This window comes from Ranitomeya variabilis, chromosome 2, assembly GCF_051348905.1.
Source record: "Ranitomeya variabilis isolate aRanVar5 chromosome 2, aRanVar5.hap1, whole genome shotgun sequence".
In the NCBI taxonomy this organism is placed as follows: Eukaryota; Metazoa; Chordata; class Amphibia; order Anura; family Dendrobatidae; genus Ranitomeya; species Ranitomeya variabilis.
The window spans coordinates 310,461,203-310,486,895 of NC_135233.1; the positions used below are offsets into that span (position 1 = coordinate 310,461,203).

The following is a 25,693-nucleotide window of genomic DNA, read 5'->3' on the forward strand; positions in this document are numbered from 1 at the left end:
TCAATAGGAATCCGCAGGTGAAATCCGCACAAAAAAACACTGGAAATCTGCTGTAAATCCGCAGGTAAAACGCAGTGCCTTTTACCTGCAGATTTTTCAAAAATCGTGCGGAAAAATCTCACACGAATTCGCAACGTGGGCACATAGCCTTAGGGTTAGGGTTGGAATTAGAGTTAGGGTTGGAATTAGGGCTAGGGTTTGAAATAGGGTTAAGATTAGGCTTGTGGTTAGGGTTACGGATAGGGTTAGGGGTGTGTTGGGGTTACAGTTGTGGTTAGGGTTGGGATTAGGGTTACGGTTGGGATTAGGGTTAGGATTAGGGTTGGAATTAGGGTTACGGGTGTGTTGCGGTTAGGGTTGTGGTTAGGGGTGTGTTGGGGTTAGGTTTGTGATTAGGGTTATGGCTACAGTTGGGATTAGGATTAGGGGTGTGTTGGGGTTAGTGTTGAAGTTAGAATTGAGGGGTTTCCACTGTTTAGGCACATCAGGGGTCTCCAAACGCAACATGGCGCCACCATTGATTCCAGCCAATCTTGCATTCAAAAAGTCAAATGGTGCTCCCTCCCTTCCAAGCCCCGACGTGCGCCCAAACAGTGGTTTACCCCCACATTTGGGGTACCAGCGTACTCAGGACAAACTGGGCAACAACTGTTGGGGTCCAATTTCTCCTGTTACCCTTGCAAAAATAAAAAATTACTTGCTAAAACATAATTTTTGAGGAAAGAACAATTATTTTTTATTTTCACGGCTCTGCGTTATAAACTTCTGTGAAGCACTTGGGGGTTGAAAGTGCTCACCACACATCTAGATAAGTTCCTTCGGGGGTCTAGTTTCCAAAATGGGGTCACTTGTGGGGTGTTTCTACTGTTTAGGCACATCAGGGGCTCTGCAAATGCAATGTGACGCCCGCAGACCATTCCATCAAAGTCTGCATTTCAAATGTCACTACTTCCCTTCCGAGCCCTGACGTGCGCCCAAACAGTGGTTTACCCCCACATATGGGGTATCAGCATACTCACAACAAACTGGGCAACAAATATTGGGGTCCAAATTCTCCTGTTACCCTTGTGAAAATAAAAAATTGCTTGCTAAAACATCTTTTTTGAGGAAAGAAAAATGATTTTTTATTTTCACGGCTCTGCGTTGTAAACTTCTGTGAAGCACTTGGGGGTTGAACGTGCTCACCACACATCTAGATAAGTTCCTTGGGGCGTCTAGTTTCCAAAATGGGGTCACTTGTGGGGGGTTTCTACTGTTTAGGCATATCAGGGGCTCTGCAAACGTAACATGATGCCCGCAGACCATTCCATCAAAGTCTGCATTCCAAAACGTCACTACTTCCCTTCCGAGCCCCGGCATGTGCCCAAACAGTGGTTTACCCCCACATATGGGGTATCAGCGTACTCAGGAGAAACTGGACAACAACTTTTGGGGTCCAATTTCTCCTGTTAGTCTTGCAAAAATAAAAAATTCTGGGCTAAAAAAATATTTTTGAGGAAAGGAAACACATTTATTATTTTCACGGCTCTGCGTTATAAACTTCTGTGAAGCATTTGGGGGTTCAAAGTGCTCACCACACATCTAGATAAGTTCCCTTGGGGGTCTAGTTTCCAAAATGGAGTCACTTGTGGGGAGTTCCTACTGTTTAGGCACATCAGGGGCTCTGCAAACGCAACCTGATGCCCGCAGAGCATTCCATCAAAGTCTGCATTTCAAAACGTCACTACTTCCCTTCCGAACCCCGACGTGTGCCAAAACAGTGGTTTACCCCCACATATGGGGTATCAGCGTACTCAGGAGAAACTGGTCAACAACTTTTGGGGTCCAATTTCTCCTGTTACTCTTGCAAAAATAAAAAAATTCTGGGCTAAAAAATATTTTTGAGGAAAGGAAACACATTTTTTATTTTCACGGCTCTGCGTTATAAACTTCTGTGAAGCACTTGGGGGTTCAAAGTGCTCACCACACATCTAGATTAGTTCCTTGGGAGGTCTAGTTTCCAAAATGGGGTCACTTGTGCAGGAGCTCCAATGTTTAGGCACACAGGGGCTCTCCAAACGCGACATGGTGTCCGCTAATGATTGGAGCTAATTTTCCATTCAAAAAGCCAAATGGCGTGCCTTCCCTTCCGAGCCCTGCCGTGCGCCCAAACAGTGGTTTACCCCCACATATGGGGTATCACCGTACTCAGGACAAACTGGACAACAAAATTTGGGGTCCAATTTCTCCTATTACCCTTGGGAAAATAAAAAATTCTGGGCTAAAAATCATTTTTGAGGAAAGAAAAATTATTTTTTTATTTTCACGGCTCTGCGTTATAAACTTCTGTGAAGCACCTGGGGGTTCTAAGTGCTCACTATGCATCTAGATAAGTTCCTTGGGGGGTCTAGTTTCCAAAATGGGGTCACTTGTAGGGGAGCTCCAATGTTTAGGCACACAGGGGCTCTCCAAACGCGACATGGTGTCCGCTAACGATTGGAGCTAATTTTCCATTCAAAAAGTCAAATGGCACGCCTCCCCTTCCGAGCCTTGCCATGCACCCAAACAGTGGTTTACCCCCACATATGAGGTATCGGCATACTCAGGAGAAATTGCCCAACAAATTTTAGGATCCATTTTATCCTGTTGCCCATGTGAAAATAAAAGAATTGAGGCTAAAAGAAATTTTGTGTGAAAAAAAAGTACTTTTTCATTTTTGCGGATCAATTTGTGAAGCACCTGGGGGTTTAAAGTGCTCACTATGCCTCTAGATGAGTTCCTTGGGGGGTCTAGTTTCCAAAATGGGGTCACTTGTGGAGGAGCTCCAATGTTTAGGCACACGGGGGCTCTCCAAACATGACATGGTGTCCGCTAAAGATTGGAGCCAATTTTTCATTCAAAAAGTCAAATGGCGCTCCTTCCCTTCCAAGCCCTGCCGTGCGCCCAAACAGTGGTTTACCCCCACATATGAGGTATCAGCGTACTCAGGACAAATTGGACAACAACGTTCGTGGTCCAGTTTCTCCTTTTACCGCTGGGAAAATAAAAAAATTGTTGCTAAAAGATCATTTTTGTGACTAAAAAGTTAAATGTTCATTTTTTACTTCCATGTTGCTTCTGCTGCTGTGAAACACCTGAAGGGTTAATAAACTTCTTGAATGTGGTTTTGAGCACCTTGAGGGGTGCAGTTTTTAGAATGGTGTCACTTTTGGGTATTTTCAGCCATATAGAACCCTCAAAATGACTTCAAATGTGAGGTGGTCCCTAAAAAAAATGGTTTTGTAAATTTTGTTGTAAAAATGAGAAATCACTGGTCAAATTTTAACCCTTATAACTTCCTAGCAAAAAAAAAAATTGTTTCCAAAATTGTGCTGATGTAAAGTAGACATGTGGGAAACGTTATTTATTAACTATTTTGTGTCACATAACTCTCTGGTTTAACAGAATAAAAATTCAAAATGTGAAAATTGCGAAATTTTCAAATTTTTTGCCAAATTTCCGTTTTTTTCACAAATAAACTCAGAAATTATCGACCTAAATTTACCATTAACATGAAGCCCAATATGTCACGAAAAAACAATCTCAGAATCGCTAGGATCCGTTGAAGCGTTCCTGAGTTATTACCTCATAAAGGGACACTGGTCAGAATTTCAAAAAACGGCAAGGTCATTAAGGCCAAAATAGGCTGGGTCATGAAGGGGTTAATGAGCTGTTGCTGACTTAATTATTATACACAGCATTATTGGCGGGCATTACCTTGGCGGCGGGCAAATGCGAGAGTCTCTCCGCTCTCAGGATGACGCGCCGGCCTCGGTGACGTCATTAAGTCGCGCGAGCGTTCAAAGCTCGCGCATGTGTTATTCCGTGACTGCGCATCGCTGCGCATTGCCGGGGAACAAAACAAAGGGGGCACCATAGTTTGGGGAACTTTCCCCGCGGCACACCTGACCATGTGTCGCGGGCACACTAGTGTGCCGCGGAACACTGGTTGAAAATCACTGGCTTACACCACAGTATTGCAGTATATAGTTAGAAAAAAAAAAAATAATAAAATAACGCCTCCCAATAACTGTTTATTAAGGAATTATGACCTCTTAGGTTTTGGAGTTTCAGCTACAGAGGCAAGGGTAGGTGATCTAGTTTCAGCCCAGAAGGCAGAAGGGGAGTGACCCAAAGGGGATAAAGGCTCGTGTATGGCCATGTGGTCTCTCTATTATGTATGTGGCCCACTTCGACAGTGGGGGCCATGTCGAGTAACGTGCTGTGAAGGACCTAGGAGCCAGCTGGCAGCCCATGACCCTTTGGCCCAGCACGCACAATCGAACATCACCAGGTAATGGACATGATCCATGTGCTGATATCGTGTGCGTGTGTATATATACACACATACATACATATATAGTGTATTGTCTGGTGTGCTCTTAAGGCGATTAAATATACAATTTAACATTAGGCTGCTCTTTTATCTCACGCCGTATTCTCGCTTTAACTTTCCATGCTACCGGGTCTAGTTTCTGGCCCGCTATATATGCCTGTTAACGGACCGGGCTTATATCTAAAGAAGAAATGATCACAGTCCTACCGGGCCAGCAACGATCTACCAGCCCGATCTATTTCACTGGTGCTTGTCAAAGGGGACTTTAAGGGTTGCAGCAAGTGTGATGCCACATCACTGACTGAGTGGTCCACTTCCTCTCACTCCCAGTGCCCCGCTGGGCCTATGAACAGGGGGCATCTGTGTAAAATTGTACCAAGCTGACCTTACGTGTCCCCAGGGGGTGCGGAACATCATGCTCGTGATAGTAGGGAAACCGCACTGTGTGATCAGACTGACTCCATGACGGCAGGCGGGGTGGCCAGGTGCAGGTTCCTCAGATGTGGTGGCAGTGGTGGGATTATGTGTGATCTCTATGATGGCATCCTTCACACACAGTACAGACTAGCAGTTACAGCTGTGAAGTCTAAGTGAAACCACCGACTCAGACTCCTCAATTTCCTTGACTTCCAACTTCACGACTGCAAATCAACAGGACTGGTCACTACTGAGCATGTACATAAAGTGCAGCACAGATTCATCTTAACTAAAAGCTGCGATCCTTAGATCAGAAATAGATCAGACATTTATAGAACTTTTCATAACTTTCTCACAATTATGAAAACCTTTACAACACATCCAGCACTGAACTACTGAACCCAATTTTTTCTATATATTTTATGAGTAGGAGTCTGTCCATTTTATACTGACTACTCCAAAATAGACTCAGACTCCACAGCCCTACCAGCAGCTAACAAAAAAGGAGTAGTCTGCAGCACTATCACTTCCCAAAAAAAATTATATCAGAACCCCCGAAGGACAGCAAGAAACCCTGTTACTTGGCTTTTTCCAAGTGGCTGCATGATGTATTAACTACAATGGATGCCTATATAACCACCTGGAAAAAGGCCAAGCAGAACAGACAGTCGAGATGAAGTCGCGCTTACCGGGTGCAGCTGCTCCTATATTGCTACGAGCAATGAGAGTTGCTGTGGACAGAACCCCAATGGTCAGGCATAGGTGGCAGTGGCATAGTCTAAGGCCATGTGCACACGTTCAGTATTTTTCGTGTTTTTTTCGCGTTTTTTCGCTATAAAAACGTGATAAAAACGCGAAAAAAACGCTTACATATGCCTCCTATTATTTTAAGTGTATTCCGCATTTTTTGTGCAAATGTAGCCTTTTTTTCCGCGAAAAAATCGCATCGCGGAAAAAAAAGCAACATGTTCATTAAAATGCGGAATTGCAGGGGATTCCGCACACCTAGGAGTGCACTGATCTGCTTACTTCTCGCACGGGGCTGTGCACACCATGCGGGAAGTAAGCAGATTATGTGCGGTTGGTACCCAGGGTGGAGGAGAGGAGACTCTCCTCCACGCACTGGGCACCATATAAGTGGTCAAAAAATAAGAATTAAAATAAAAAATAGTCCTATACTCACCCTCGATGTCTTCCCGCCTCCACTGCATGCTGCCGTTCGGTTCCTGTAGCTGATGTGCGGCGAAGGACCTCGCCGAAGACGTCACTGTCCTGTGATTGGTCGTGAGCGGTCATGTGACCGCTCACGTGACCGTGACGTCACGGAAGGTCCTGCGCGCACACACCAGCTATAGGAAGACGAACGGACGCCGCTGATGAGATGTCTGGGTGAGTATAAGCATTTTTTTATTTTTTTTATTTTTTTTAAACATTCTATCTTTTACTATAGATGCTGCATAAGCTGCATCTATAGTAAAAAGTTGGTCACACTTGTCAAACAGTATGTTTGACAAGTGTGACCAACTTGTCAGTCAGTTTTCCAAGCGATGCTACAGATCGCTTGGAAAACTTTAGCATTCTGCAAGCTAATTACGCTTGCAGAATGCTAAAAAAACGCGAAAAAAACGGAAAAAAAAACGCAAAAAAAAAAAAATGCGGATTTCTTGCAGAAAATTTCCGGTTTTCTTCAGGAAATTTCTGCAAGAAATCCGCAACGTGTGCACATACCCTAATAGTATGGGCCTAATGTCTTCAAGACAATCCCTTTAAGATGGAATACTTATAAGTTGCATTACACAATCATCTAATACATAAGATTCCTAAGGCAATCCATGAAAACTGTACACGCACCTCAAAGCGATATGTACAGATTTATTTCCCAGACCATAAGTGAGCACTAAACGTACAATAATCTGCAGAGAAATACTCAGTACATCCCCTCTAATTAGCCATTTACCAGGCAAAGCAGCAGACTTATTAACCAGCACAGCTATTATCAGAGGAGTGTGCAATTACATAAGCCGACATAACGCGGATGATTGATGGCTCTTAAATACACTACGTAAAGCTCATGTTTTGCACCATCAGGTCTTTCAAAACAAAAAACGAGCGGTCTGACATGTAAAACTAGTCTGATGGTATAAGGACGAGTGGGAGTAAAGCACTTAGCGAGGGCGGAAGTAAACACTATTCATTGGGGACAGGAAGCGGTGCAATGTATATAAAGCCAGGGTCAGGAGCCGTAATAGGGATGTGGTAAGGGCAGAACGCAATACACACCGGGATAAGCACGGTCAAATCAAATCCAAGAAGAACATCTGTAGAGAAGGGATTAACCCTACCACAATGAATGAGCAGTAGTGATGAGAGAACGTGCTGGGATAAGATGTTATATGAACATGCTCAGGTGCTAACAGAATGACTACGGCGTGCTCTAATAATATATTCTAGTCCCTGCGGCTGTTAGGCTATCCCAGCATGTGGTGCGGCTGTCGAACAAATAGGCTATCCCGGCATGTGGTGCGGCTGTCGAACAAATAGGCTATCCCGGCATGTGGTGCGGCTGTCGAACAAATAGGCTATCCCGGCATGTGGTGCGGCTGTCGAACAAATAGGCTATCCCGGCATGTGGTGCGGCTGTCGAACAAATAGGCTATCCCGGCATGTGGTGCGGCTGTCGAACAAATAGGCTATCCCGGCATGTGGTGCGGCTGTCGAATAGTGATGAGTGAATATACTCGTTACTCGAGATTTCTCGAGCACGCTCGGGGGTTCTCTGAGTATTTTTTAGTGCTCAGAAATTCAGTTTTTCTTGCCGCAGCTGAATGATTTACATCTGATAGCCAGCATAAGTACATGTGGGGGTTGCCTGGTTGCTAGGGAATCCCCACATGTACTTATGATGGCTTACAGATGTAAATCATTCAGCTGCAGTAAGAAAAACTAAATCTCCAAGCACTAAAAAATACTCGGAGAACCCCCGAGCATGCTCTGGAAATCTCGAGTAACGAGTATATTCCCTCATAACTACTGTCGAACAAATAGGCAATCCCGGCACGTGTTATGGCTGTCGAACAGCCGCGAGACATGCAACTGTGTGGATTAGAACATATTTTTTGAGCACGCCAAAAGACACTCGGTAAGCACACGAGCATGTTCAGATAACACCTTATCCCAGCACGTTCGCTCATCACTATGTGGCAGTCATTATTCCAATGAATTGCCTTCTTAAAACACGGCCAATGTCTAGCAGAAATGGAGCCACTAGTACAGGGTGTCTCTCCATTCCAGCTAGTAGAGGGTGGTCCTCAAAGTGTACGTGCATAGGAGTTCGACTTCACGAGATAATGCTTCATGGGTGGATAAAGTGTTAAATACCACAGTAGATTTGGACATTGTTGGCAGAGGCCAGACCCCAAAGATTATGCATCACTTAGCAATAAATCATCACACCTAAAAAAGATCCTTGTATTATTTATATACCGTAATAACACAATTAAAGAGCTCTTTAATATTCTTTACAAACTGCTAAAAGCGAAAGAAAAATAAAAAAAATATATATATCTCTACAAAAATATGTCGGCAACTCACAAGCGCCCAAGGACACAGCCATTATAGATCGGGCTAGATGACTTGCTTACAATATTACTTTAGAACTACACGCACGAACATTTCCAGAAAGTGAACTGTGAAAATAGCAGTCGGCTATAATGGAAGAGCCGGCTGAACTGAACGAGAAAAGCCATTTGTCTTGGTCAACTGGGAAGAAGCAGGACAAGGTTATACACATCAAAATTCAGCACCGTTCATCAGAAGAGACCTGCTGGAGGAGGAAGAAATGTTTATTTAGCCGGACACAACTGATATATCGTGACTGCAGCTTTTGGGCAAAATGGAGCCAATATTGAGGTTAGAAATACGATACTGGAATGTGGTTATGGAACATGATTCTTATACAAGGTCTAATGTGCCACAGATAAACGTCAGCAAATAACACACAGACGCCATAGACGGAGCACAGAGTGAGCGCGGCCAGGAGGCCAGACACAGAAGAGCATGGAGCTAATGCGAGGCGTTCACCAAGACAGATGCCCACTAGTGATGTGAGAACGTGCTGGGATAAGGTGTTATCTGAGCATGCTCCGGTGCCTACAGAGTGTCTTCGGCGTGCTCGAATAATATGTTCTAGTCCCTGCGGCTGCATGTCTCTCCGCTGTTACACAGCCACAGCACATGCCGGGGTTGCCTAACATACAAGCTACATTTCAAGTAGACATGTCCGGCCTTCCTCAATACACGTGTCCACAGGCACTGGAGAATTCTGACTGAGAACACACTGCACGCTGTGAAGATTCACAAGTCTGCAATCACAGAGGCTGGACAACCCCTTTAAAAGGTTTTTTTTCCGCATGAAACAAAGTACATTTCAATTTATAAACTTGGAATAATGGAAAGTTCCATAGTTTAATGGGTTAAAAATGTTCCTGTGCTGAGATAATGTTATAATTGTGACCCGACTATGTACTGTATAATGGCTGGGTCTGACCATGCAGGGCTGCTCCAGTTCATGGTCAGCACATAACATCTCCTGGGCAGGGGAGGGGGAAGCAGACGTAATGATAAGTGACAAATACAAAAGAAGATATGCGGCAGCACTCACCAGATGACGTGGTTCAGTCCTTTATTGAAGATAAAAGATTCATTACAGCATGTTCACGGCACGGGGGAGTACGGGCATAGAGGAAGTGAGCAGGGATCGACAACAGCTGTTTCGCGCTATTCCAGCGCTTCTACAGGTCATGATAAGTGAGTATACAGACAAAACTGCAATGATCGCTGATGCTGCTGCATCCTTATGCAACACATTTTTCTGCCTGTTTTATCACAGGAGTGAGTGTTTTCAGATGTGAATTCACCATAAATCAAGTCAGTGGCATAAGCGCAGCTGATGGAGCTCCTAAGTCAATAACTTGATTTTTGGTGACCTCAGAGGGCTGGAGACGCGGCAGAAACACTTACTCCTGTGATTAAACTAGCAGGGGAATATTTTACCTCAGGAAGCAGTAGCTGCAATCACTTGCTGTTTCATCTTTATACTACCTTATCATAAGTGACTTATGCTTCCCCCTCCCCTCAGTCAGGAACAGTGTTATGTGCCACCCATGAACCGGAGCAGCTCCGAGTGATCGGACACAGTACGTAGAGCCATTTTATTAGATCCCCTCAGCACAGGAACATTTTTTAGGCTTTAAATTGTAGAACTTACTAATATTCCAAGATTACGAATTAAAAAGTACTTTGTTCATGGGGCAACCACCGGAGCAGTTCTGTACGGTCAGACACAGCAAATAACGGTATATAGCAGCACACATTTATAGGATTGTCTCAGCATAGGAACATTGGTCTAACACATCCAATTGTGGAAGTCATTATTTCAAGATCTACTGAGTAAAATGTAATTTGTTCGTGGGAGTCGGACGACTACTTTAATTATATAAGTGAATGGTGCATAGTGCAAGAGCGGCTGATGGAGAAAGCACGGGTGGAAAATGGGAACTTCCTGTCGTTTTACAGGAGCGGCCACCCCAGGTATACAGAACAAATTATTAAGTAGTTAGTATGCAAATTATATTCATGATGTATTTTATTTTCTTATTGTGGCCACAGACAACATACAATCCTACACATCCAGCCCTGAGGTTGCCTAGGACCTGACAACTAATTACCGGATAGATCATCAATACGGGACTGGTGGGAGTCAGACACTCTACAACCCCAAGACAAGCCATGTCCGGGCAGCACTCGTCTGCAGCCAGGTCTCCATACACATTACATAGCTGGCAGCCTTGCTACTCCCCTCCAAAAGGACCAGAGGGTTCAGACAATTTAGTCTAATGGTATAGGGCGCTTCAGGGTCTGTGCAAACGGTAAGTATTTGATGCAGAAATTTCTGCATCTCTTGGCAGGAAAAATGCACAATACAATCACAATACGCGTTATTTTTCTGCGTTCTTGGTGCAGGTTTTTCCCCACAATGAGTGAAATCTGCACGACAAAAAGCAGCAACGTGTGCGTGAGACTTCAGGATTCTCAATCACTTCGCTGGCATCAGGAAATCCTTCAGGTTTTGTGACAAATCTGCACAGAAAAAAAAGAAAAAAAAAAAGCGACAAGTCTGCAAGTGCACAGGCACTTAAGGCAAATTCCCTCTGCAGATTTGTTGAAGAATTTTCTGCGACGATCACATTTAGGCCAATGGGGTTTGCACAATTCCCTGCACACACAGCAGAGACCACCATATATAGGACTTATCCTCCACAAATAAATACATACCGGTGCTTCTTACAAAATTAGAATATCATCACAAAGTTAATTTATTTTAGTTCTTCAATACAAAAAGTGAAAATCGTATATTAGATAGTCATTACACACAGTTATCTATTTCAAGTGTTTATTTCTGTTAATGTTGATGATTATTACGGCTTACAGCCAATGAAAACCCAAAAGTCATTATCTCAGTAAATTAGAATACTTTATAACACCAGCTTGAAAAATGATTTTAAAATCCAGTAAATGCCTGACTTTAAACCCATAGAGAATCTATGGAGTATTGTCAAGAGGAAGATGAGAGACACCAGACCAAACAATGCAGATGAGCTGAAGGCTGCTATCAAAGCAACCTGGGCTTCCATAACACCTCAGCAATGTCACAGACTGATCGCCTCCATGCCACGCGGCACTGATGCAGTAACTGATGCAAAAGGAGACCCGATTAAGTAATGAGTGCATTTACTGAACATACTTTCATAGGCCAACATTTCGGATTTTAAAATAATTTTCAAGCTGGTGTTATAAAGTATTCTAATTTACTGATATGACTATTGGGTTTTCATTGGATGTAAGCCATAATCATCAACATTAACAGAAATAAAACACTTGAAATCGATCACTCTGTTTGTAATGACTCTATATAATATAGGAGTTTCACTTTTTGCATTGAAGAACTGAAATTAACTTTTTGATGATATTCTAATTGTGTGAGATGCACCTGCACTTGATCTGACTAGAGACAGTATTTTTTGTCTTGCCACCCTGCGATTTTGATAGAATATACTGTCAGCCATAGTCGAAAGGTGCTTAAACACCTTAGATAGCTGTAGCCGAACATGGAGAGGGGAGAAAGCAGCTTTCAGACTTCTGCCTGCATCTCATCTCCTGTGAAAACAAAAAGTTCGGATCCTTGTCTTCCTGACATCTGTGTAGACATTTGGGTGGCTTTTATACACATTAGGTGGTCAGACAGTCCTGCACAATATGCAGGTTTCAGACATTCATCTACTAGGTATGGGAGCCTTGAAGGCAAAGTCTGACTGTAATCCAACGTCTCCAGTCTGGGAAACTGGAATTTGAACAAGCTGGATTTTTACCATATAAAAAAAAAAAGTAATAATAATTTCTATCCCCTATATAAATGACAATCCCTTCTGGCATGAAGAGCCATCTAATGTCTAAATGTTCCTCTCCATGTAGCAATTGATCAAACCACTGAGGAGCTCTAGGCAATATGGTGGATTGACGTGAATATCTGATCTTAACATCGGCATCATCACTTCTCTGCTGCCATTTTCTAATGTTTCCCCACGTATTGTAAATGAGGGCAACCTTTACTGATGACGCTAATGATCATTTTTATGTATTTACACTCAATTCTGATAAACGCAGTCCGTTCTAGATTTGATGTGTGCATTTAGGGAATAAATGGCTCCGAGCACTGGAGATCAGACAAATTGTAACAACTACTGCCACATGTGAATGGGCCTAATAGCGGGCCGTGTCTGTGGCCACCGCCTGTCATAATACACGGCTTCATCTGCAATAAAACACTGGCAGACCGGAGCAGTAACACTATTTTCTTTGTATGCAAATCACCTAGATTAACAAAGAAATGTCATTAGTGCAAGGTCAGCAGCAGCAAGGAAGAGAAATCCTTAGCTCACATCTATTAGCATCTATGCATTTGGCAATACAATATCACTCCGGTCCGACATCACTAGCTGCTAAAATGCTGTCAATCATCATTAGTTCCATCTTCCGGGACTCCGCATCTTCATATGTGGGTTAATTACGAAAGCATTAGCTACGTATACAGGCTTAATAAGGAAACACAACTCGGAATAGTGTGCAACGTACTGGATACCGACGAAACTGCATAAAACGCACAATATAATGCTCCGCGCCCAAAGTGGTAACAACCCCAAATATACCCGACTCTGACAATGAGGAATGCACGAGCACCCTGAGGAGGAGCACACTACACCCAACCACAGCTCCATGCTGCTCATCTACAGCAATGCTGATGGCTTTATGGAGCCTTGCTATTAGGTTTAACCCCATGTCTGGAATTTTGCATTTAAAAAAGTAAATCTACCCAAAAGCAATCATTTTGAAAAGTATCTCACTATTTTTACATGCTACACTGGCCTTGTCATGATGGCGTGGCTGAACAGCAGAATAAAATGTCCTCTTAATTTTAATTAAATAATCTTGCATGAGCCAATTTCTCCTTCAACCAAGGGAGCTTAAAAAAAAGAAACAACAACGTGTGTGTGTGTGTGTGTGTGTGTGTGTGTGTGTGTGTGTGTGTGTGTGTGTGTGTGTGTGTGTGTGTATATTGTGAGGCAGTGACCCCTGGCACAGCTAGGGGGCGCTGTATATGCTCTGCAGAATGTGCGAATGAAGAATGCAGAATGAAGCGTAGTGAGGCCATGAGGGCGTACTACAGACACAGGTGTGGCTGTAAGGCCGGGGACACACTTAACGTATAAAAAAACGGTCCGTTTTTCACGGCCGAGAATCGCACAAATGTTTCAAAAACAGTGATCCGTGTGCAGTGCGAGGATGCGATTTCCTTGCATCAAATGATCCGTGTGACATCCGTATGGCATCCGTATGCCGAGATTTTCTCGCAAGCTTGCAAAACCGACATCTAATGGATTTACGTGCTCAAATGTTCGGGAAAACATATATACAGTATATATATACAGTGTATATATATATATATATATATATATATATATATATATATATATATATATATATATATATATATATATATATATATATATATATATATCATTGAGACACACATATATATATTCTGTATTTAGATTTCATTCAGCGCGATATCTGTGAACAGCCGGTAATTCAATTGCCGGCTTTGCATTTCTCCTGCACAAACCCGACAGGATATGAGACATGGTTTACATGCAGTAAACCATCTCATATCCCCTTTTTTTTTGCATATTCCACACTACTAATGTTAGTAGTGTGTATGTGCAAAATTTCAGCGCTGTAGCTGCTAAAATAAAGGGTTAAATGGCGGAAAAAATTGGCGTGGGCTCCCGCGCAATTTTCTCCGCCAGAGTGGTAAAGCCAGTGACTGAGGGCAGATATTAATAGCCAGGAGAGGGTCCATGGTTATTGGCCCCCCCGTGGCTAAAAACATCTGCCCCCAGCCACCCCAGAAAAGGCACATCTGGAAGATGCGCCTATTCTGGCACTTGGCCACTCTCTTCCCACTCCCTGTAGCGGTGGGATATGGGGTAATGAAGGGTTAATGCCACCTTGCTATTGGAAGGTGACATTAAGCCAGATTAATAATGGAGAGGCGTCAATTATGACACCTATCCATTATTAATCCAATTGTTTGAAAGGGTTAAAAAACACACACACACATGATTTAAAAGTATTTTAATGAAATAAACACAGCGGTTGTTTTAATAATTTATTGCTCTCTCAATCCATTTTCAGACCCTCGCTTGGCAAAACAATAAACACACAAGATACATACCTTCTAGACCGTATTACGGTCTAGTGTGACCCCGGCCTAATTCGGATAGTGAAGCAGTGACTGATTAAAAAAAAAAGCCCTGTAGTAGTGGGGGAGGTGTGTCAGTGTGTTCTTGGAAGCAGACAGGGCAGTTGTCTGCAGAGCTCTCTCTGTGTGGAGCAGCACAGAGGCTAATGGAACCAGAGAGACTGACACCCTGCGTCTTGGGCTGTCTAAGGGTATGTGTCCACGTTCAGGAAACGCTGCGTTTTTGACGCAGCGCTGAGCCGCAGCGTCAAAAGCGCAGCGTCCAGATGTTACAGCATAGTGGAGGGGATTTAATTAAATCCCGTCTCCACTGTGCATTAAAAAACGCATGCGTTTTTCCCGCAAAAACGCACGTGCGGTGCGTTTTTTCAGAACGCAGCATGTTGCTACAATGAGCAAAACACGCAGGAACACCGCAGGTGACCTGCCAGTGACCTCAGGTGCATTTTTGGTCAGGATTTTACTTGCATAAAATCCTGACCAAAGCCTGAAGCAAACCTGAACGTGGACACATACCCTTATGTGTACCCGGCTGCACTCCAGAGGATAAAGAGTGCAGTGCGCGGAGTGAGTACAGAGACTTGTTACTGGCGTGCGGTCACCCAGGGAAACTGGACAAAGGGAAGTTCGGCCTGTGTATTGACTGCGTCATATAGCCATAAGAAAAAATCCAGCTCACCATAGTTGTAGTCCCTGGAGGCTCGGAGCACGGAAACACTGTGTCAAGGCGTGAGGAATGCAGGAAATAGAAAAAAATCCAGCTCAACGAGGTGGTGAAAAAGCAAAGTCTTGGTACTTTATTCACTTCATATCAAAAAATAGAGGATAAAACAACAGCACAATATAATTAAAAACACTATCTACGCGTTTCTGGTGACATAGCATGACTAAGGGTGCTATGTCACCAGAAACGCGTAGATAGTGTTTTTAATTATATTGTGCTGTTGTTTTATCCTCTATTTTTTGATATGAAGTGAATAAAGTACCAAGACTTTGCTTTTTCACCACCTCGTTGAGCTGGATTTTTTTCTATTTCCTGTCATATAGCCATGCATTATTAATGGACTGTATGAAGAAGCCGTATACTATATTGACTGTGTGAATTAACACAATAAAAGAACATTTGTTTGAACTTGTTTGGGTCACTGCCGTTTCACTGTGTATGGTCATACCGCTGCAGGTAGCGTTTACTTTTTCCTCTGTGCAATGTTGCTCAATCAGGCAAAAACATACAGGGGAGAAGAAAAAAAATATATAGAAAATGCTCACAGAGAAGCTCAGAACTGGCTTTTGTGCTATGATTTGGTAAGACTGGGGTGTCTAATCAGGTCACACAGATTCCAATGGCAGTGATTACTGACAAGTGCAGGGAAAGGAGGACAGCTGCGAGGTGGGCCATTACACACTGCATCTACCCCAGGCACCAGAGAATAATGCCCCGATAGCTGGAATAGCTGTAGAGCCGTGTTCCCCAACTCCAGTCCCCAAGAGCCACTAACAGGTCATGTTTTGAGGATTTCCTTAGTATTGCACAGGTCATTGAATGCTTGCCTGTCCAGGTGATGCAATTATCACCTGTGCAATACTAAGGAAATCCTGAAAACAAGACCTGTTGGTGGCTCTTGAGGACCGGACTTGAGGAACATTGATGTAGAGCAATGTATGCGACACACTGCAGCCCTCATCTTACAGCACTGTCATGTCATTCATAATCACCGTCATTCATAATAAGATCACCGTGAGAAAGCCGGTTCTAGCATATTAAGAGCCGTAACAGTTACAAGCCAATAATAATAAGAATAATTTTATTTATATAGCGCCAACATATTCCGTAGCGCTTTACAAGTTAATGGAGAGGACTAAAAAAAAAAAAAAAAAGTTTAGATATTTAGCCACTTTATCATGATGCAGTCAAGTAAGTAAAAGTTGTTGAAAGGTCCTTTTTAACTAAGGGTATGTAAACTAAATAAAGATATATTACTTAACAAAAAAAAAAGATTTGTGATGTCATTGTCCAACCTCCTCTTTAACATTTGTCAAACCCACACTCCACTACACACACAAATAGACAGATAGATAGACGGATGGATGGATGGATGGATGGATAGATAGATATGGGCTAGATAGATAGATCTATCTATCTCATTCCATCTACAGATCTAACTATCAATAGAAAGAAAAAAATCTGTGTTAGGCCGGGGTCACACTTTACGAGAAACTCACATGAGTATCGCACGTCAATACCCGGCACTGCTGCCGGCACTCGGACCGGAGTGTTCAGATGCATAGAAATACATGCAGCCGCATACTCCGGTCCCAAGTGCCGGTGGCAGTGCCAGGTATTGAGGTGCGAGTTTCTTCTTAGCCTCTCTCTTCCCACTGCCCTGTAGTGGTGGCATATGGGGTAATCAGGGGTTAATGTCACCTTCCTATTGTAAGGTGACATCAAGCTTAGTAATGGAGAGGCGTCAATACGACACCTATCCATTACTAATCCTATAGTTGGTAAATAAAACACACACATGCAGAATAAAGTATTTTAATTAGTGATGAGTGAATATACTCATTACTCGAGATATCTCGAGCATGCTCGGGGGTCCTCCGAGTATTTTTTAGTGCTCGGAGTTTTAGTTTTTAGAGCCGCAGCTGAATGATTTACATCTGTTAGCCAGCATATGTACATGTGGGGATTTCCTAGCAACCAGGCAACCCCCACATGTACTTATGCTTTGTTTATGCTGGAAACAAACCACCACACAGTTTTGCCATCTATATTACACTGTAATCAAGAGAAGCCATCGATCTTCTGAAAAAAAAAAAATATATATAATAATAATTATAATAATAATAAACCAACAGTATACTCCCTGGTCCGACGCAGTCCTTAATAACAAGTGTCCCATGACGGCTCCAGCTCCGCTACATCTGGATGCCTGACATCCAGACATAGCAGAGCTTATAGATGACCACCGTAGATCTCTAGGCGATCACCTACAGTCTAGCTCTCGCTGTCAGCTGACCAAGAGAACCATCCTAGTGTGACCGGAGATAACCCCCTGTCATGTGCACGGAAGTTCCCGCGGTAAGCCAAGTTATCACGAGAACTGCAGTGAACGCGGACTTCCGGTGGTGGGACAGGTAAGAGATTTAAATTAGTAAACATGTGTAGTAAGCTGCGTTTACGCAGTTACTATGCAAGTGACTAATCATGAAATGCGGTTTTACCGCATCTAATGATGTCTATACCAGGGGTGGGGAATCTTTTTTCTGCCAAGGGCCATTTGGATATTTATACCATCCTTCGGGGGCCGTACAAACTGCGTCTACAAAGTACATCCTGACTTTGGCACTGGTGTCAGGACGTAATCTTTCATTGCATGCCCTTCAGTGTTCAGTAGTGAACAGTGTGTGTGTGTGTGTGTGTGTGTGTGTGTGTGTGTGTGTGTGTGTGTGTGTGTGTGTGTGTGTGTGTGTGTGTGTGTGTTAACAGAGCAAGAAGTAATTTATGAGTCGGTTGTAATGAAAATACACCTCCCTGCCCAAGAATGGGGTCTCTGAGAAAAGGTCATCGAGGGCCGTAAATGGCCCTTGGGCCTGAGGTTCCCCAACCCTGGTCTATGGTAAATTTACAGTGTGGCGACGCTCCGCATGTCCGTTTACGTGGGTCTGCCGCCTGCGTCTTAACACATAGTGGAGACGGGATTTCATGAAATCCCCTCCACTATGCTGTAACATCTGGACGCTGCGGCTGTACACAGCGTCAAACACGCAGCGTTTCCTGACCGTGGAAACACACCTTTAAGGGTGTCCGTGACTAAGCATCACATTTTTTTCTTTTGGCACAGGCCAATTAGAAATGGAGGTGTACAGATCTCTGGTGAACCCTAAAGATCCAGCACAGGCTGCTCTGGTGGATCCTGCCAGCTCCAGAAGAGATGGCTGCACCCTTCACTTGTCACAGGACTGCCGACATCCAGGATTGGCAATAAGGGTAGCACATCGTCAAATGTTTAAATGTTTTTCTGGAGCAATAGGAGGTGAATTTGGTTCTGTTCATTATTCTATAACAGCCAATGCCTCAGAAAATAAAGAATGAATGCTGGATAACTTTTTTTTTTTAAGGGCTTACATACACTTAAATGGGTTTTCCTCATGAACAAAGTTCATTTTAATCAACATTTTAATTAATTGATCTTGGAATAATAACTTCCACAATTGGCTGTGTTTAAATAAAATGTTCCTGTGCTGAGATAATCTTATAATGTGCCCCTGCTGTGTACTGTGTAGTGTCTGTGTCTGACAGTACAGGGTCTGATCCCCAGATGCAATGTCTGTATACTCTTTCTTATCCCCTGCCCAGGAGATGTGATATGATCAGACACAGCCATTACACAATGGACATTCTTTTATTTAACAAATCCAATTGTGGAACTTATTATTCCAAGATCTATTGACTAAAACATACTTTGTTCATGGAAACCCCTTTATGGTTATAATAAACTAGATGGTGGCCCAATTCTAACGCATCGGGTATTCTAGAATATGCATGTCCACGTAGTATATTGCCCAGCCACGTAGTATATTGCCCAGCCAGGTAGTATATTGCCCAGCTACGTAGTATATTGTCCAGCCACGTATGTCACAGGTTAAAAAAATAAACATACTCACCTTCCGAGGGCCCCTTGTAGTTCTGTCGCCTGTGTGCGGTGCAGGCGGCAGATTCCGGTCCCAGGGTGTGACGACGTCACGGTCACATGACCATGACGTCATGGCAGGTCCTTCTCGCTCAGGCGCGCAGGACCTGTGATGACGTCGCGGTCACATGACCGTGACGTCATGGCAGGTCCTTCTCGCATACCATCCTTGCCACCGGAACCTGCCACTTGCATGGAGCGGTCACCGGAGCGTCGCGAGGAGCGGGAAAGGTGAGTATATAATGATTTTTTTTTTTCTTTAGTATTTTTAACATTAGATGTTTTTACTATTGACGCTGCATAGGCAGCATCAATAGTAAAAACTTGGTCACACAGGGTTAATAGCGGCGGTAACGGAGTGAGTTACCCACGGCATAACGTAGTCCGTTACCGCTGGCATTAACCCTGTGTGAGCGGTGACTGCGGGGAGTATGGAGCGGGCGCCGGGCACTGACTGCAGGGGAGTAGGGAGGGACTAATCGGACTGTGGCCGTCGCTGATTGGTCGCGGCAGCCATGACAAGCAGCTGGCGAGACCAATCAGCGACTTGGATTCCATGGCAGACAGAGGCCGCGACCAATGAATATCCGTGACAGACAGACAGAAAGACAGAAGGACAGACAGACGGAAGTGACCCTTAGACAATTATTATAATAAATATCTGACAGCGGGGAGCCTCATTGCAGCATATACTTGGTAAATGTCTGACAGTGTGAGCATTTCAGCCCTGGGGCACAATGATTACAATGGAGGGCTCTTTATTGCACCCTCTGTAGTAAAGTGTTTAAATGAAACATCAATGAGGGACCCCCAATTAACCAGCCATTGACATTTATGCTACATTTAACTGCTCATTTCTGCAGTGAAGAGTAATAGGGGGTTGTAAAGCCCCTTTCTGCTGATTGGTGGTGTCAATTACTGTTCATCATTGGAAAACCACTATAAATATTGTACAGCTTGTCAAACCCTGAAATATTATCCATCCTGGGCCTCAGCATACTTATTTAGATAAAACTTTCCTCATGTGAATGATCGGATACTTTTAGCTTATGTGACATTGGGTCTGAGGTGTAGACCAGCGTTTTTATGAACACAAATATTAGCTGGTCAAGAAATACATTATTCATATATTCTATTTCATCAGGTGTTGTCAATGAGCAGGGATCTCTAAATAATGGATGGTGACATTGGACACTGCTGTACTCATAAGCCACAGATGCCACATGAGCTAGATTTCAGCCATGAACTGAAAATTTTGAAAATGCAAAAAAATAAAAATCAGTCTTAAAGGAGAAAGAAGCACATTTGTCTGACAAAATATATTAAAAAGTTGCTTATTTTCACATATACTATTGATTTATGAAAAAAAACAACAAGGTTACTTTTTTAAACAGTAGCTAGTGCACAACTGCCATCATTTACAGTGATTCTGATTAACCCCATATAAAAGGTGTAGCTGTTCCATTAGGATTTTCCTGACATCCGTAAACAAGCTTACAACACAGCAAAGGGACCTCATTGTAGAAAGTTGTCAAAGGTACAAACTTTAGTTTCTAAGGCAATAGAAAAAAGATGGAACACTGAAGACAGTCATCAAGAAGTGAACTAAACATCCTTCAAATTATCCAAGAGGTTATCAAGAGGCCTACAACAAAATTTAAGCAGCTGCAGTATTTTCTATCAAGTACTGGTTGCGTACATTTTTTTTTTTTTGTTACTAAGAAAAATATCCAAGCCCAGTTAGGTTTTGGCGAAACCTACATCAGGTTTGCCAAAAGCATATGGGAAAATGTGTTGTGGTCTGATAAGACCAAGGATGAACTTTTTAGCCAAAAATCGAAAAAATATTTTTGGTGCAAAGCCAGCATTGTGCGTCACCAAAAGAACACCATACCCACAGTAAAGTACGGTGGAGGCAACATGATACTTTTGGGCTGCTTTTTCAGCAGCTGGGACTGGTGCTTTAGTCGAGGTGGGGGAACTTATGAACAGTCACAAATATCAGTCAATTTTGAAATAATTCAGACCTCTGTTAAAAAAAAAAAACTGAACATGAAGAGGAATTTCACCTTTCAGCACAACAATCACCCCCAAGCATAATTCCAAATCAACAAAAGATGATCAAACTTTTTAAATGGTCTAGACATGAAACTAATTGAAATATTTGTGAGTTGATTTGAAGAGCGCTGCACACCTGAGATGGAGGAGATGCCCTCACAATTTGACACTTTTGGAGTGCTGTAAGGAAGCATGGGCAAAGATGATCAATTCTAGATGTGTCATGCGGATACTATCCTACCCAAACCGACAAATACTTTAGATGCAAGGATGCTTCAGCAAAAGTATTAGTTGTCCTATTAGTTGTCCTATTAGTTGTCCTATTAGTTGTCCTATTAGTTGTCCTATTAGTTGTCCTATTAGTTGTCCTATTAGTTGTCCTATTAGTTGTCCTATTAGTTGTCCTATTAGTTGTACTATTGCGGTACTTTTTTTTTTCTCTTTTTCCTCCAAAAAATATTTCAATTTATACTTCCCTGGAATTGTACAGATTATGCGTGATATTAAATGTAGAAGATGATCTGAAACTATTTTTGGCATTTTTTTTTTTGCATGACAAAAACTTGGCATTTTAACAGGGGTGAGTAGACTTTTTATAGTCGCTAACTTCATTGTAGAAAGAATACCATTTAATGACCGGTACGTGGAGATGGCATGTGTACTATACATTACAGTGATGTCACGCAGCAGAACTTTAATCCTCCTCAAAGGGGTATTCTCATCTCCAAGATCCTATCTCAATATGTAGTAGGTGGAATAATATTATTAGCAAATACCTCCAATTACAAATGTAGTATATTTCTTCTGATAATCCAGGTCTCTTTCTTCATGTGCAGGCATTGCAGGACCTTAGGTATCCATGGTTACGACCACTAGCAACTAGCTGTCACTATATCAGTGGAAATAACCATGGATACCTAAGGTCCTGCAATGCCTTCATATGAGACACAGCGAATCAGAAAAACTATAGTACATTTCTAATTGGAGGTATTTGCTAATATTACACCTATTACATATTGGGATAGGATCTTGGAGATGGGAATACCCCTACAAGGATTAGCACTGCCATGAATATGAGCCTGCCCCGCCTCAGCAAGCATTGCTTTCTGTACAATACCATGCCCTTGCATCCACCCTAATGTAAAGCTCACAGAAAGCACGATTAAAGCTACCCGTCAGGCTAGTCGGTCGGCATCTAGACGTAACTGCAGGCACAGAACCATCACAATATTGATTGGATGTAGATTTTTCCTTTAATTGATCCAAGTAAATTATAAACCCTTCTATATTTGACGGCATCCTTACTCTGCAGCATTCTTTTCACACCTGCCTAAAGCCTTTCCGCCATGCTGTATGTCCAGCAGACTTGAGCCCACCTTTTAGACAGAAGCTGGTACTTGGATTTGCTGTTAGTTTTAACAGCCCAATCGCCAGCATAATAACATGATAATGTGTCGGGGCTGAAAATAAAATATTCCATGTATACTGAATGGTATTACACAGCTTATAGTGAGTAGCTCAGTAATTCCCTTTCCAGTAGGGTAAGGGATCATTTATAGATATCTGCGAGCTTAACTTTAAAGACACACAATAGATTTTAAGAAATGCCACAAGGAAACGTTCACGGCTCTGTCTATGGGACTGCCAGATAAATGGCTGTGCTCAGCTAGATCCAGCCGACCCTTAGGAGGATAAATGGAGAGAAGAAGCACAACCTTCGCTCCACTTACACAGAGCTCTATAGAACGCCGCGCTCTGCTGCTATCCGGACCGATCCAACCGGTAAGTAGACGCTGGTGCCATGAATAACCGATGAACTTAGTACAAACCCATTAATCACTAGGTTCACACAAGGCATTCAGTATGGGTACGGACATTACCAGGATTCCACCTTCATGTGACCGCAGCTCCTCACTGCCCGGAAGTCAGAGGTAACAGTCACAAGCGCTCAGTGTAAGTCTATGAGAGGCTCATTCTGGGTCTCATACACTGAGTGACTTCCGGCTCACCCAGCAAACACTGGAGCGTTGGGGCAGGTCACAACCTGCAGCAGATGGAGCGGAGCGGCACAGACAGAAGAAGAAAGTGGCTGGTAAGTATATTACATGGGGCAGGGAACATGCATTAGTGGTACCACTCCAGAGCAATCATAAAAACAAAAATGCTGGAGTTGTGCTGTAAACTCTAAGTTATTTGGACCATCATATCCAAAAGTAAAGCTCCAACCACTGCAATGCTGTAGATAAGCCTCCCCCCGATGTATCCTGAAAGATGAGATAAAGAGGTTAGATTATACTCACCCAGGGGCGGTCCGGCACCTCCTATCTTCATGCGATGACGTCCTCTTCCTTGCTTCTGTCGTGGCCCCTGCGCAGGCGGCAGTCTCTGCCCTGTTGAGGGCAGAGTAAAGTACTGCAGTGTGCAGGCGCTGGGAAAGGTCAGAGAGGCCTAGCGCCTGCGCACTGCAGTACTTTACTCTGCCCTCAACAGGGCAAATCAGTACACCTGCGCAGGAGCTGCTACAGAAGCAAGGAAGAGGACGTCATCACATGTAGATGAGAGGCGCCGGACCTGGACCCGCAAAGCCCATCAGACCGGACCGCCCCCAGGTGAGTATACTCTAACTTGTTTTTGTTATCTTCCAGGTTATGTCGGGGGCTTATTTACAGCATTACAGAATGCTGCAGATAATCCCCTGATGCCGGTGGACGCAGCTTATATACGAAAAATTAGGTGACAGATTCCCTTTAATAGTAAGAAATGAATGCTCATAAAATGCCGTACTTCTTTATATTAAAGCGCCACTCCCACAGTTGTTTTTTATTGGACGGTGCTTTAAATGTGAGTCTCCTGCCCCTTGTCTGATACTCCCCTGCCACCTTCATCATTTTCCAGCATTGCTCCAGTCTGTCTCCGTCGAAAAGTGACCTGCCGGCTGCTCCAGTCAGGAGCTGCACTCACAAGAGGATGTCGCACGCCCCGAGTGACACCGAAAACCAGCGAAGCCGCCAGAGGGCGAGTATATGACAGGGGACTCACATTTGAAGCGCCACTACAGAACTGAAAGAAAAAAAAAAAAAAAAAAGCTGGAGTAGTGCTTTAAGCAGCACTGGGCTAAGATCATGGATTCTCCATCTTGAGCTTCAGCTGCTCACATGTATGGATTTATGGGATCATTTTGGCAAGCTTTTCCTTTTGAGGACACAACCAATGCTGAGAGTAAAGAATATGACCTGCTAGGGTCCATAGACCTAAGCAGAGCTGCCAAGCCGGTAGCCCACCGAGGGCCAGTAAAGAGCCACTCTAGGAGAGTACAGCCTTCCCACTCCAATGGAAATATCAGGCTACATAGAGCGGCCACAGACAAAAATGAACATTTGAGGGGCTGGGATCTGACACGGCAGATGCAGTCTTGAAACATATAAAGCCTTTGTGGGAAGCAAGCCAAAAAATGCTACATCCCATGTACACTCACTACCATGCATGGTGTCTTTACAAGGCATGTCCTGTGCACCCATGGATTCTGAGCACCTAAGGAACACAAGCAATTGCTTCACTCCACAGCAGACCCAACAGAAGCAGCGCATCCAGCAAAGTGTGACCAATGTGGGACAATAGCAGCCATAATCTCCGGCACAATGAACCCCAATGCCTGCACGGCAGCATACCCTGCCCAATTTCTAGTAACATGGCGCCTGTGAGGGGAAACTGGTGTGCCTCATTGCAAAATAAGGAGCACATAGAGGTAGAGTATGGGTCTCGAGGTGCGGGTCTAGATCACACTTCTGTACAAGAGCCATTATGAAGTCCATACAGTAGGGAGATCCATAATGAAAACGTGGACAGATGAAGATCCCTGCAGCCGGTGTCTGATAGAAACGTATAACAGAGACTTGGACAGTCTGTGACCAAATTCAGCCATTTTGCACAACCAATACATCGAGGAAACCTTTCCGCTCAGAATCAGCTTCACACGGCGATTACTAAAGGGCACAAAATAAATCCCAACAAATCTATCTGCTTACCGATCCGTGTGACAGAGGAAAGGCGTGTTTTGTCAGATCTTCAAATATCTGTTTTCTGCTGTGCGTTTCCTGTTTCAGAGCAAAGCGCAGGTTTCTCATATCCTAAATTGCAAAAAGGATAGAAGTGAATCAGTGCGTCCGTCTCACTGACCGGCATCGTACATGATGTGAGGCTTGTGCAACTAATAAGCACCGAAGGGGTGAGACTTGTACATTACTAGATGAATCATATCCTGAGCCCCCGACCTCCTGAGCCCCCGACCTGTGC

General features: G+C 43.5%; 1 protein-coding gene across 4 annotated transcripts in view; it reads right to left on the reverse strand.

The window, feature by feature from the left end:
• MTM1 (myotubularin 1) overlaps positions 1-25,693 on the reverse strand; it is a 90,958-nt gene that overhangs the window by 23,012 nt on the left and 42,253 nt on the right. For all 4 annotated transcript variants that reach the window (XM_077285234.1, XM_077285232.1, XM_077285233.1 and 1 more), the window contains exon 6: positions 25,426-25,527. In XM_077285234.1, the coding sequence (XP_077141349.1) occupies positions 25,426-25,527 (102 nt within the window). The remainder of the gene's footprint in view (positions 1-25,425; positions 25,528-25,693) is intronic.